The sequence below is a fragment of the Acanthaster planci genome, linkage group LG19 (assembly GCF_054643075.1).
Source record: "Acanthaster planci isolate LZ-2023a linkage group LG19, COTS_SCS, whole genome shotgun sequence".
Classification (NCBI taxonomy): Eukaryota; Metazoa; Echinodermata; class Asteroidea; order Valvatida; family Acanthasteridae; genus Acanthaster; species Acanthaster planci.
The window spans coordinates 10,197,278-10,211,009 of record NC_141795.1 but is presented as its reverse complement, the minus strand read 5'-3'; the positions used below and the strand labels follow the sequence as shown (position 1 = coordinate 10,211,009).

The 13,732-nt window shown below is 40.0% G+C and overlaps 1 protein-coding gene and 1 pseudogene across 2 annotated transcripts in view; one reads left to right on the top strand and one right to left on the bottom strand.

The window, feature by feature from the left end:
• The window catches only part of LOC110986840 (2-oxoglutarate dehydrogenase complex component E1-like), a 100,956-nt gene that overhangs the window by 23,757 nt on the left and 63,467 nt on the right, over positions 1-13,732 (top strand). The window contains exon 3 of one of the 2 annotated variants that reach the window (XM_022249078.2): positions 11,004-11,100. The exons of the other annotated variant lie outside the window; for it this stretch is intronic. Within the exon in view, the coding sequence (XP_022104770.2) occupies positions 11,004-11,100 (97 nt within the window). The remainder of the gene's footprint in view (positions 1-11,003; positions 11,101-13,732) is intronic. 2 annotated transcript variants of the gene reach the window in all.
• On the bottom strand, positions 425-10,823 carry LOC147796017 (uncharacterized; annotated as a pseudogene).

The window sequence follows — 13,732 nt, the reverse complement described above, 5'->3', positions numbered from 1 at the left end:
GATCCCTTGGCTTTGATTGGTAGTGCAAAAGAAGAGGCAAGGAAACTGCAAGACTTACTCAAAGAAAGAGATGACATTATCATCCAGAGTCCCGAGCATGACTGTAGTGATGTCTGGATAGAAAGGAGAACTCTCTTTGATATCCAAGGAATTTACCTATAAAAAAAAGAAATAGGTCGGAGACTGAGACAAAGACTTCATGTAACCTAGATAAAGTTGGTTTCTGTCTTTATCGAGCAAGGAGTTCCTAATGGAAGGCTTGCTAAGTCGGATGCATAATTTGTCTTTAGTGGCAGTGTATAAGTCTGGAAGAGAGCTGCTCCAAAGGGCTGTGATGCAGACTCAGAATGGGGTCTGCATACCTGTGGCATATTCACCGGGGCAGCGATCCAGGAAGTTGGCCGGGAAGGTGCTGCTGTCTGGATTACGTCTGGATGCCCGTGCCGTAGGGGGGCATCTGCGTGTAACGGCTACCTGGATAAGTGGGACCGTGGCTCATGTCCATCTGAGGAGAGAGCCTGATGGGCTATCGCAATACAATACCATTAACAACCCTTAAAACAGAAAAAATATTTAGTAGCCATCGGCTCCTAATGGGGAAAAATCTAGGCGCCAGCACTTTTATGAAAGTTCAGTAATCACGTGTGCTGAATATTCATGAACACATGTACTATAAATACCGTGTTTACATTGTCCATCCATGCCGTAGACTGTGCATCCCTGCACATGTGCACGACACAACTTGCATGTACTGGTACGTACACGAGTGCTGATGAGTCAATCCACAAAATCAGGGTTCTTGCCAAGGGGTTCAGCCACAGATGTTATGATGTTCGTAGTTTCAGCGTGTCGCAGGACACCCTGCTGGTGAATGCTGTTCCTGACACTCTAAATCACAGCGACACCCTTTAATTCTGGCATGATTGATCGAGCTCCATTTCAGGCTTCAGTTACATTGCAACAGAAAAGCAGCCAAAAATGGAGCCCATTCCATGGTTTGCAAAATGGCCTTGGTGTCCATATACAATGCATCAACAACGTATGTTTAGATCGGGAACCAACCAACTCGTCTGTGTGATCACGACACATGTACAGTATCATATATGTACTTGTACATGTACTGGTAGAGTGCAAACGCGAAGCTTTAAAGTCATTATGTTACTTGCGCTGCCATTTCTACTTTTCTGGAACAAATTTTGATTTTTAAGCATACTCGTCAAAGCTACCTATCTTGAGTCGCAAATGGTGACTGTATGGTGAAAATGTGATTGCATTAGGAAAAATTTGGTAGTATTTGCGAGTGATTAATGCACTATTTAAAGCATTGACAGGTGAAGACAGATAAGAGCACTGATAATACCAGGTCATATTTATAACAAGGAAAGTTTTTATTGGGAGGGGGGTGCAAAGTCTTCGTTTTTCTTTGTTTTTTCACAACTGGTAACACAAGGTACCGGTATCAATTAATAATGGTACATGTAGTTTGTGCAGTTACCAGGACCTTGTCATAACAGTGTTCTACTGTAGTTGTCCTGGAGATGTTCTTCCAGAAAGCCCTAGATGAAGGACAGACAACAAGGAGATGCACAGCCACGACAGCATGCTTTGCCCAGTTTTGTATACACCAGGGTTGCTCCGGATAACAAGAGGGAGTGGTCCGGTAAGGCAAAGACTTCATGCCTGGGAACCCGTAGCAGGAGTATCTAATGGCAGAGGCTCTAGACGTAGGGCAGTCGGCTGACTGGCAGGGGCTTGGTTGGTATTTTCCTTCAGAAGGGAGGCTGACTGAGTATGAAGAACATGAAACATGATGTACTTGGATTAATCAATTCTTAATCAACCTTAATTTGTATGAAATTACATGTACATGTACCTGATAGTTTACCTGGAACGTATTTTAAATTTCATTTTTTTTCCATTTTCAGTTTGATGATATCTTTGCTACTGCTTTCTGTAAACTTTCCTGTAGTGAGTTGTTTACAATACTGGGAGGAGAAAGTGTGACACAAGTGGTAAACAATTAATAATCATCAGGAACAATGTAGTAGCTTTTATTTCAATGTTCCTCCAACAAGCCAGTTTAAGGATCAAAAGATAGTTCATCACAAGGAAGTCCACATTTTTAGCATTCAAATGTACATGTACGCTGTTTCCCTTCTACGTTGTGCATGTACGTATGTAACACGTGTAGGTGTCTGACATCACACACAAAGTGATTTCCCTGAGACTTTTTGTCATGTACATGTAGGTATATGTTAGGCTTGGGCGGTATTGTGTTTTTTTCGATACTGCGGTATCCATGCAAAAAATACTATTTTTAGTATTACAGTATTTACTAATACCACGGTATTTGTTGCAGAAGGCAATGACGTCATAAAAAAGCCATGGCGATGCTGACATTCAAAGGCAAACCACAAACAACACTAGAGGCCAGCATAAAGGGTTTTTAAAGTCACTAAGCCCCCTAAACTTAATAACTGTTTTATTTATCTGTCCATTTGATGTCAAATAAAAATTATTTATGGGAAAGAATTTAAAAAAAAAGGGATGGTGTTTTAAATACCGCTTTGTTTCCCCATGATTCCTATATCTGTGTGGTCACTCGGACGGTGTCAAAATCTGCACATGTACTACAGTCAAGTTGGTACTCGCTGAGACAGTACGTTATTGTAATGATTACGTGCGGGTCACCAGTGGCTGTTCCTCTTAGCTGCGCCCTAACACTGCGCATGTGCAATGGTAAGGTGGCTTTCAGAAAACTCTGCGACGCGGCAGTCGACTCTTATTATGAAATCGGTTGTAACGAAATTCCGATTACAACAAGCACAAATCTGTGGTCCCGGTGAAAACGTGCACATTTCTGTGGGGAGAAACTATGTTACAGAGAAATAGCATTGTACAAAATTCCTGGTACAATGAAAGGTTTTCGTGACTCTGTTGCCTAAAAAACCATTGTTGATGACCCAGTCATAAAGCGTTTGCGAATTGCAGTGGTGAAAACACGTGCACAGTGCACCACACTGCTTCCCACTGGGCCGAACCATTGCCAATGAAGGCATGATGGAAATGCGGCAACCAGTCAATGTACAGGTTCTGCCAAAAAAGGGTTGTATGTTCCACTTCATCGAATGCAGCTCTATAGTTCCAAGTCAAAAAAACACTGCCGTCACCAATTTTTCGGCAGGTTCATCCACAAAAATTGATCTCATGTCTATGTTTGTGTTTTCTGTGTTCAGGAATTTAATTCGAGGTTGTACTGCTTGTACTCAAGCGAACGTGTTTCCACAAAATTTCCAGTTGCGCTACACAAGGCTTAACGCCCGCCCCTCCTTATGCATCACGCACGCTTACAATGCGATATACAGACATCATTTGTCAGATTCCTGTCATCATGACACGCATAGTGCTAGATTAAAAAATTAATGAATTTTACATTGATTACACAAAGGCCAAAACAAAAATTCCCATCCCATTTCCGATAAAATACGCCCCAAATAAATTCGCATGACTATTCTCGTATCTCAAGAGTCCAACTAATCACCCAACACTAAATTATTCATATTGCTGCTAACAGATCTAGCGTACCTCTAATGAGACTGTGCGTTTTCATTATGTACATTTGGCAAGACACAGCTATCCAATCACAGTACTCGTTCATGACATCTCGTGCGTGGGCGGCCGCGCCGAAGTTGGCGAGTGAACTCAGACTACCAATCAATTGTGTCATGTAGCTTGTGTGCAGGTTAGTTACTGTTGGCTTCATCGTCATCCATGGCGATTGAAAGTCTTTTAAAAATTCCTGGATCGATGCTTTCACATGTATTTGCTTTTCAAAATTTTTACATGCACATTAACCACTTCCTGCCGGGGACTCCAGAATCAGAGACGTATGGTTTATATGCGTGGCCGGGGTCTCCGAACTGGGACAAAGGAAACAGGGCCCTGTAACAAAAGACCGTACTTCGAACAAAAGACCAGGCTGCTGGGCATCACCAAAAGTTTTCACTCTCAAAAAGTAGGGATAATTCAGCCTTGTTTTAAACCGTATACCAGGGTTTTGGGCATTGAGAGTGAGTGGATTACCACCGGGGATAAAAGCGCTCCACCACCGCAGCGATGAGCCACACAGCACCGCTGCACGCTAATCTGGCCCCTATTGAAAAGAGGTCAGCAGTGCACTGAGCCAAGTTCGTGAACAAAGAAAGTTACATAACACGGCACGATCTGGGCTCTGTTCACAAGGCTGCAGGCCTGGCTGAAATACTCGGGCGTCAATGAAGGTCACCTGTCAACTTAGAGTAGTGCCTAACGATTACTTTGTGCGGCTATAGACGACCGTTAAATGAAATGAATTTTTGAAGGATTTGAAAACGGAAAAAATTATAGTCATGCCGGCCCAGCATCATCAACGTTGAAAAATGCCCCGGCATGAAGTGGTTAAACATGTTGTCCTATGACAGTGAAGTTCATTATTCTAAGCACATCACAAGGTATTTGATTAATCATAACCGAAAGATCTTTTTGATCAACCACGTTGTCCTAATTTTATTCCGGACATACTGAAATACAAGCAGTGACAAATGAGGAATCAGGTTTTTGCTTCTCTTTTCGTGTAGTTGGAACAAATGTGAGAACAAGAAAAAAGATTGTTGATTGCCGTGGATGCCAAACCGATGCAGATTTATGGAACCTTTTTATAGTTTATAACACACATTCCTGGTTTCGGTTACATAGTATTTCACACTATACTTGTACATGTTGGATATAAAGGACAAAAAAGACCCTAAGAGAGCACAAGTCTAGCAAAAAGCAGCATTCGCATTTTTTGATCCACCAATAAAAATCTTCAGAAAATAAAGTCCAGAGCGTACCAGGAAGACCAGCTGATTATTAATTCCCGACCTGTAGGGCTGTGATACATGTACATGACTTGTGTACATGTGCCAGTGAATAATACAAGAAGCACTGCCTACAAGCTATTCCAAAACCGCAAACTTGACGGCGGCGATAGGGAAACAAAACCTTTTGACAGGCGGGTTGATGGCTGCATGCTGAAGTATCACGTTACGTCTTGTCTCCTCACCAAAAGAGACAATACAAACGAGATGCTGGATGACTGAAACCACAAAGTATGCAGTCACTGTTGTGGATATAATTGTCTGCTTTCATCTTATGAGGGTTGTGGGAACATTCTGAACAAATTAGCCAGAATACCGCGGTATTGAAATTCAATATCGAATAAGTCAGTATTCCGGTATTCATGGATTGTTAGTTGGTATTGTTCGGTATTAAAAAAAACGTGGTATTCGGTAATACTGAAATACCGACCAAGCTAAGTATATGTATTACTATAAGTAGATAAAGCACAAACCAAAAAATATTCAGATTCTTTATGTAAGTTCAAGTTAAATGAGCAAATAAAAAGGGCACTGTTACACGCATTTCCAGCACATAAGAAAACTTATTTCTATCCAGGTAGTTTTACGAGAGCAATCTTTTGTATTTTTTTATTTGAAAATGTGTTTGTTATAAGCATACAGTATATAATGTTCAATGACATTTATCAGAAGCCCATTTTCAATAAAACTGTTAAATCTTTAATTTGATGTTTTTAATGAGGACACTGTATGACATTACAGACATTTTCCAGTCCAACGCAGTGTTTTTGTTGGTTTAATCAAGTTCACAACTTGTACTACAGTAGATCATCTGGTTCAGTTCAACTGCATTTAATTAAATTTGAAAGGCCAAGTATTTTTAAAAGAGAGAATAAATTCAACTGTAATTTACTTAAGTCAATGCAACAAAGTCGATAATTCCCAAGGGCAAGAAATGTTGTGAGGTCAACTGCAAATTAACCTCTTTATTCAAAATCACAGTCTAGTGCAGCTAGCACAATTTTCTGCTAAAACCTGGTGTTTTCAATGAGTATTGTTTAAGGAAATTTCAAGAAATTGAGCCACCCTCAAAGAAGCTATGGTACATGTAAGTTGGTTGGAAATTCTTCTCTGATAGTTTTACATTTGAAGTAATAATTGTGTTCTTCAACTGTACATGTACATGTTATCAGTGGTCTTGTTTCACTACATACCAGTACCGTGTTGAAACTTCATGGGAACTGTATTTCATGTAAACAATTGTACCATAATGACATTCTCCAGTATCTTAAATTCACTTCACGTATGTGCATTTATATACATGTAAAGTGTGAAAATAACAATGGCAATATGTGCAGTAATAAACATAATGTAATAATAATATCTGTAGCCAGTGATGTCATTTGAGCAAGCCTTATTCTTACCTTTCGGAAACCAAAATATCAGTTCCTGGGTTCTTTGGTGGAAATTCACTGCCACCCTCAATAACACTGAGAATAAGAAAAACAAATTTTTGGTCATTCTGTGCTCTTTCCAGGATAGGCCTTTTACATAAATTTTGAGATACTGTTGACAGAGCATCTCTAAAACATTTTTGAAAAGTTTCAATTGCTTTACAAATCAATTTAACAAAATACTGTCAAACCTCGTGAATAAGAAGTCCCTCTTAAAACAGGAACCTTGTACTACATGTATATATAATGAAAACAACACAGAGCAAAGAATTGGGACCAAAAGTTTTCCTTGTTTTAAGCAGAATGAAGTATTAAGAGTGTGCTATTAATGAGGTTTCATTGCATTAAGATTTCTTAAATATGTACCTTTGGCCAATTTCAGATTCTCCTGAAACTCCCTTTAGAACTGCCTTCTCAGGTCTTGGAGATGGTTCTTGTTTGGTTTTCTGTTTCTGAGAAGTTATTTAGGGGATAAACGATTTCCATGGTCCTGGGTCCTTCACCTTTATATCAGCTTTCAGAGAGAACACATCCCAAGTACCAGACCCAGGTGACTTGGTCATGCTTTCAGTCATCACTTATGGACATTAAGGACTTGTGTGTGACTGGATCGCATGATTCTTCTGAGCTTCCGTAGTAGGCCACAATAGGATGGATGGGTGCCTGGTTGTATGACCAGTGGGCGCTTTGTGCTTCATCTTAGAAATGGCAGTTGTACATGCAGTTCTCACCAACTGACCAAAGTCCCTGCACATTATGACCCATTTATCAGGAAAAATTTTGCCATAGGTGATCAAACTGCTGGGCCTGCCACTTAGCCTTTAATACAAGATGCTCAGAAAAATGGAACCAGCTTCAACGTCAACTCATGTACAAGATCTGCAAGAGTACCTGTCTTCTGTTTCAGTGCCATTCTTTTGCCTGTCTTGTTGTTTTCCATTTCCCATGACTTCCACGCAACTTGCGACTGTGAGGTTACTTCATCATCAAGGAGTGGCTTAAGGTATGACTTGATCTTATGAATGCCACATTGCTTTAGACTCTTGGAAAACACTCCTTCCAAGGAAAGAGGCCCTCCTTAGGGCAAAGCGACAGGTCTGAAGCTGCATATCGGAATGGTTGCTGCCTCCTCTCCAGCCTTGATAGAGCTTGCTTCATGCTTTCCAACAAAACCTCATGTAGATGCAGCATTCGCAAAGACATTGGAGAAGTTTTGCTGGTAACATTGGCTTGATGTTGTTTTTATTATAATTCCTGAAATGTACTGGAAGAGACCTGGGTTTTCTTCTCTGAACAGGCCAAAGGCATACACTGTTGAGCACTCCATTACTTTGAGTGGATTCCCTTAGGCATTTCACGCGAAATGTCACCTCTATTGAAAAAGTCAGTGATTTTTCTGCTTTTTCTCATTACCAAGTGCATCACTTCTTTCTTTTCTGAAGTTTGATACGTGCAGGTGAGCTGGTTTGGTTGGGAACTTCCAGCTGAGGCCAAACTCTCTATAAGCTGTACTTTTTATAGCTTGTTCTTGATTGATGTTGCTAACTGCAAGCGTCTTCTGAGTTCAAGATCCTTTCGTGAGCATGTCTTCCTTATTCTGTTGAGAACTGATGTTACAGAATTTTTCTCCAGAAACTGTAGGCACCTTTTCTTTGATGGATTGAGGATTACCTTTTCCGAGAGGGTTTTCTTCTTCCTTGGTGGTGAGTGCTTAATGACTAATGACACAATGTCTGCAAACTTTTGGGGACTCTTGGACAGAAGTCGCCAGCATCTTGAGACAGCTTGTCTTTTTGGCACTATCTGTGGCATAAAATGTAGCTGCAGTGGATATGGAGGCACATGCACCCTCTGCCTTTTAGCTTTGTTTGAAGCTTATTGTTTTCTGCATTTTCCATTTATTCGTCCTTTCGTTTGGGCACTCAGTTTTTCTCACTGTTTTTGCTTAGCTAAATGCCATTTTTCTCTCAGCGCATGCCTACGTCACCTAGGGTATGTTGCGCAGCACTTTTGAAGGCCGCCACATACCCTTGGTGACATAAGAGTCTGCATCCTGCGGAAAGCGTCGTCTGATGTACAGCGTAAGGAACTGGAGCAGTGCGTCATTTTCCAACTTGAAACGCTGCATCCAGGGGAATGAAGGTGGATTTTTCCATGTTCACTCAAAACTGAATCCGCTTGCCCTGAAGAAAGTACTTAGTTACCGAAAGCTTGAGAATCACATATTTCAGAGCACCGGTTTGATATTATATACTTAGTAAAAGTGATGGATTCAGATCTGTGGATGTTTTTGTTGTGTTGTTTTTTAGTACATGTGTGTGTGCTATTTGCAGTCAGGGTAGGTGCTCACTTAAATGAGACAGGGATTAATTACTACCCTGTGTTTGTTTTTTTTTGGTTGGTTGTTGAGTGTTGGTGTCTTGTTTGTTTGTAGGGTGTTTGTCTGATTGGTTAATTGTTTGTTGGTTTGTCTGTTTATTTGTTGTGGGTTTTTTTTTTGTAATACAATATGTTGTTTGACTAATGTTCTTTTCCTGTTTGCTATCCTTTTAGTTTTGTATTGTTTTGTTTTTGGTCTGTTTGTTGCACCAGGAGAGCAACTCAATAGTAATTAAGTTTGTTTTTTTGCAATCCTGCAAGGGGGTGTTACCTGTGTTTTGTGTCTTTGTGGGTGTGCCGGGTGTTGTTGCTTGTGCTGCTGTTTCTAAGTTTGTGTGTTACTGTATTTTGCGTCTGTTCGTTTGTTTTTTGTTTTTTTAACTATGTAGATTCTTAACTAAAATGATATTTTTGATTTTTTTTTAAATTTTGTAAACTCTGTAAATTTTCTGTGTTTTAATCCTGCAAAATAAATGAAATGAAATGAACTAAAAGATCATTTTCAAAAGTCACATATTTTGTGTCTTTTTTCTGAAGATGATACAGATACTGTACATGTACAGCTTGAATGAAACCCTCTGACACACCACAGGCTAAATATATTTTTGTACATGTATTTATTACTCTGGCATGAAATATAACACATCTCAAGAAAACCAGGTCATCAATTGTTTTCAGTGCTATTTTAATCACACTCATTTTTAAGCTACTTAATCTCTCTAGTATCAAATACATGTACATGTACATATACGAATGTCACTTGACAACCTGTGCAGCAACCCTATGACATGTATGAGGCTGGTGTGAAAAATTCTATGTGTTTTCTAACAAAATGCTTCGATTTTCTCACTGCTAAATTTGACTTTTTAAGACATATCATTGCTTTCTAAGGGCTAATAAGGCCATGCAGGGGAAAATTAGTGACATATGGAAATCTTATCAATTTCTTTTCCTCAAAAGTTATAGAAAAGTATAGTGTGAATTATTTTAGGACACTATTCAGTATTAGTTTTTGAAATGACTGTATGGCAATGTACTGGTACATGTAGGTGTAGGTGACCAGAATGTGGGTTCTGTTCTTGGTTCTTCCCTAGTTCGTCTTCAGCATCTGCCCTATTTCAGCAATTTCTTAATGAAATGAATGTCCATATCAGCAGCAGCCCATTGGTGGACACACAAGCTATACGTAAATTAATTTGTTTTATGTACATGTACAATGACCTTTGCATAAGTTCATTTTTGCATGCACAGTAATTATGAACTGGCTTATTACAGCGATGCAAATTTACGGAATGCCTGTATGAACCATTATTTTCTGTTTACTCATGTTGCGTATAATACAGTATTCTGAGTTTTTGTGAAAAATTCTGAATTTTGGAGAAAAGGGTTCTAAATTCCTGATAGCCAGTGTTGGGAGGTCTGGAACATGTAACATGTACTGTAGAAGTGGAGCCCAACTTCCATCATGCCATTGCCATAGGGTCATTCACATAACCGTACAATGTAGGAAAAAATCCAAGAATGAGGGACTCTGTGCCGTTTCTCCTGCTGGTAAACAGAGATCTCCTTGAGTGATACATGTTTGTGTGTTCATGTACACATACTTGTACATGTATGTTCTGTTCACCACTTTACCATGTTAACAGGTTTGCAACATTGCTAGCTTGTTTGCATTGTGTCTCTGAGGCATGAGCCCCAGCTGTACAGTATTCTAGCTTTATACGGCATGGCTTCCGACTAGAGCCCCATGAACAAGGATATTGACAAATGTGAGGAGCCACCAACAGGGGGCTAAATGTGTGGATGTAAAAATGTATGTACTTGTTACACTCCATTGGTAGAGTGCTGGTACAGTGTTCCGGCAGTCACAGGTTGAAATCCCTCTTGAACAGTAGATTTTTTTGGTCATCTTTCTGATTATAGTCAATTTCCCTGTACGGTTTGTGTTGATGAAACAACCAGTACCAACATTTCTCTTTGGAAAACCAGGCCTGAGGTATTGACACAGATGTACATATACCGGTACATGAACATGTACTGGTACATTGTACATTTACATGTACATGTACCTGTGGCGTTTGAGATACAGGGACAGGGGATGAATGTTAGTCATCAGTTATAATTGACCATAGTACATGTACATGTACGATGGGTGTTGCGGTCATTTTATCATGTATCAAGTTCATGTACTTACGTGTACATGTATACATACATATATGCTACTTGAAAATGGTTGTTTTTCTTTTGAGGAAAGATTTGAAAATTTAACAGTGTCATTGTATTCTTTCTGTAGCTTCGTGGTCATCATTTAGCCAGCTTGGATCCGCTGCAAATAAGTGCAGCAAGCACAGGACCTATACCTGAACTGGTGACAGGAAACTATAATCTAGGTAATGCCAAGGGTTAAAGGGAGCAACTGGATCATTCTCTTGCCTGCCCTTCTGAGGAAAGCTGATCTGTCATGTCTATGGATGCTGAGATCATAAGCTATTCAACTCATTCAATTCATTTGCAGTTTATGCATGTACTAAAGTAGGTGGACAATGCAGTGACAACTGCAATAATAAAACAGTGTACAGTACTAAAGGAAGATACAAAACTGACATTGATGGGAACCCAACAAGCCATCCAGATATTCATGCAAGTGTTATAAAATGCCTTCAAATACTAAACATACAAGTACCTGTTCATTTATGTCTCCATAATGCTAACTAAATTTCATTGACTTCACTGGCAGTATACGTGCAGTAAATGAACAGTCAAGGAATACATAAATTTCTGTCAGTGTACTGACTACTGTACATGTAGTGTAAATGAGCCACAGGATGGTGAAAATATTACACCACATACAATGTACATGTACACCTATGTGTACATGTGAAGTGCTCATGCACAAGTGTACATATTAGTATGCTAACAAAACATACGTGCGATACCAGTACTAAGATTTGAAGTGTTGAAACAGTTCTCTGTTGCATTAAAGGGACCATTTGCAAACTTACATGTACATGTACAGTATCTCAAACACAGGACTACTGAAGTCATTCAATACTGAGTATCTCACTGTAAAGTACTGACCAGTACTTAATTGTACCAGTACAAGTACCAGTAAATACCGGTAACAGTGCCAGACAATCTTTGAAATCTTTTTGCCCGGAATGTTGTCATTTTGGTGAAAAATGATTTAATACTTTTTCCAACAGTCGTCTAGAAAATACAATTTGTTGAAATGTGACTTGCTGAGGCTAAACATAAAACCAATTATTTGAGTAATTCTCACCTGAAATTGTATATATGCAACAAGAAAAAATCATGTCAAAATCGATTTCAGTTTTTTAGATACTTACATGTAGTGTACGTTGGTTAGGTGTGAAAGATTTCCCCTATGTCATTTGTGCGAAAGAAATCAAGATAACAGGATTTCTGATAAGGGTCATAGCCTAGCATATTGGGCTGATATACTGTGCAAAAACCCGGACATGCTGTCAATCCCAGATACCATGCAATTGTTGTGCTGCTTTCTCTTGGGGAAGAGTAGCTAATACCAGTGATCGGATGGGCTGATGTTCCGCAATATCGGCAAAAATCTGAAAACAAAAATATCATACATGTATTTTTTATTTGAGCTTGAATACAAACTGGTTTTTTTTTTCATTTGGTGTGATAAATGATTGGCTATACCATGGTTAAACCCAAGTAAAGTACATGTACACCCGAAAATTACATGATCCATGCTGCAACAACTCGATGCACAGACCGCGGCCAGCCCCATATGGGGCAGTCAGTGTACAGTGTACGTGTATATGTATACCGTTTCCATTGACAGTCATTAAAACAGCCCGGGAACTACATGAGTGGCACCACACACAAGGTGCTAGTGTGACCAGTCTGAAGGTAGCCTATGATGTAGCCTTCATTCAAGGCACGCAAGGCTACCTGAACACACAACGTGCACCTCTGCCATTGGCATGCACAATGAAGACACCAATGCAATGGTACAGCGGTGCCATGTGTGCCTTGACTAAAGGCTACCGTGATTCAGCCCAAAGTGCTGTGTCTATTGTGCATGTATACGTACATGTACCACGGTAAGCACTGTGTGGGTGCGCAGTGCGGGCGGCGATCGATGTACTAAGTTTACGCGCTTTATTCTCTCAACAATGACTGTGAGGGCAAAAACTAATTCTATTACTGGTAATGTATAAATTGACATTTTATGGGAGCACACTGGTTTTGTGGTGTTAGTAGGCCTACATCCTGTTAAGGTTACGTTTCAGTTATTGTTGGTGAAAACATCAGAGCGGACATCGGCCAATGTCCTGATTAAAACATCGGACATCGGATCGGCAGTTAAAACCTACTACATCGGTTGATCCCTAATTGCAATCAGAGAATTGAAAAATTCTTTAAAAACACTGACGAACAATTACCAGAATACCGGCAAAATGCACTGAAATGGAACGAAAATTCCACAACATGATAAAGGGTACGTGTACTGCTTTGTGGAGAAATCTCCCACAGCATGCACAATACTGGTTCCCGCTACGCCACTGACAAAGGAATAGCAAGCGTAGACAGGTCAGGAGCCAGATTACAACTCTAGATGCCACACATATCGTTGCAATGGCATGGCAAACAGTGCGGTAGTCGTACGAACCTTTCAAATAGTGTCATGCATGCTGTCACTGCCACACTCCTATGCATGTGACTTGTGCATCATTATTGTACTGGTGAATGTGCTGACGACGAATCAGGCCGGTCTGGTCGTGGCCCAAATAAGAATGGTGGAGACGTGGTGTTTAGGAGGCGGGATAGCTAGGGTAATTATTGTTAAAATGTGTGCAATTATTATAAAATGTGTGTATCTGCATCATTGCGCATACACATACATGTACATATTTTTCATAGGAAGGTCGGAGGCAATTATCATAAATGGGGTGGATGAACATACAAGTACCAGTACATTACCTGAAACTTCCATTAGCCAAAGCCTCTGAATGCTACTCACTGGCAGTACTTTCC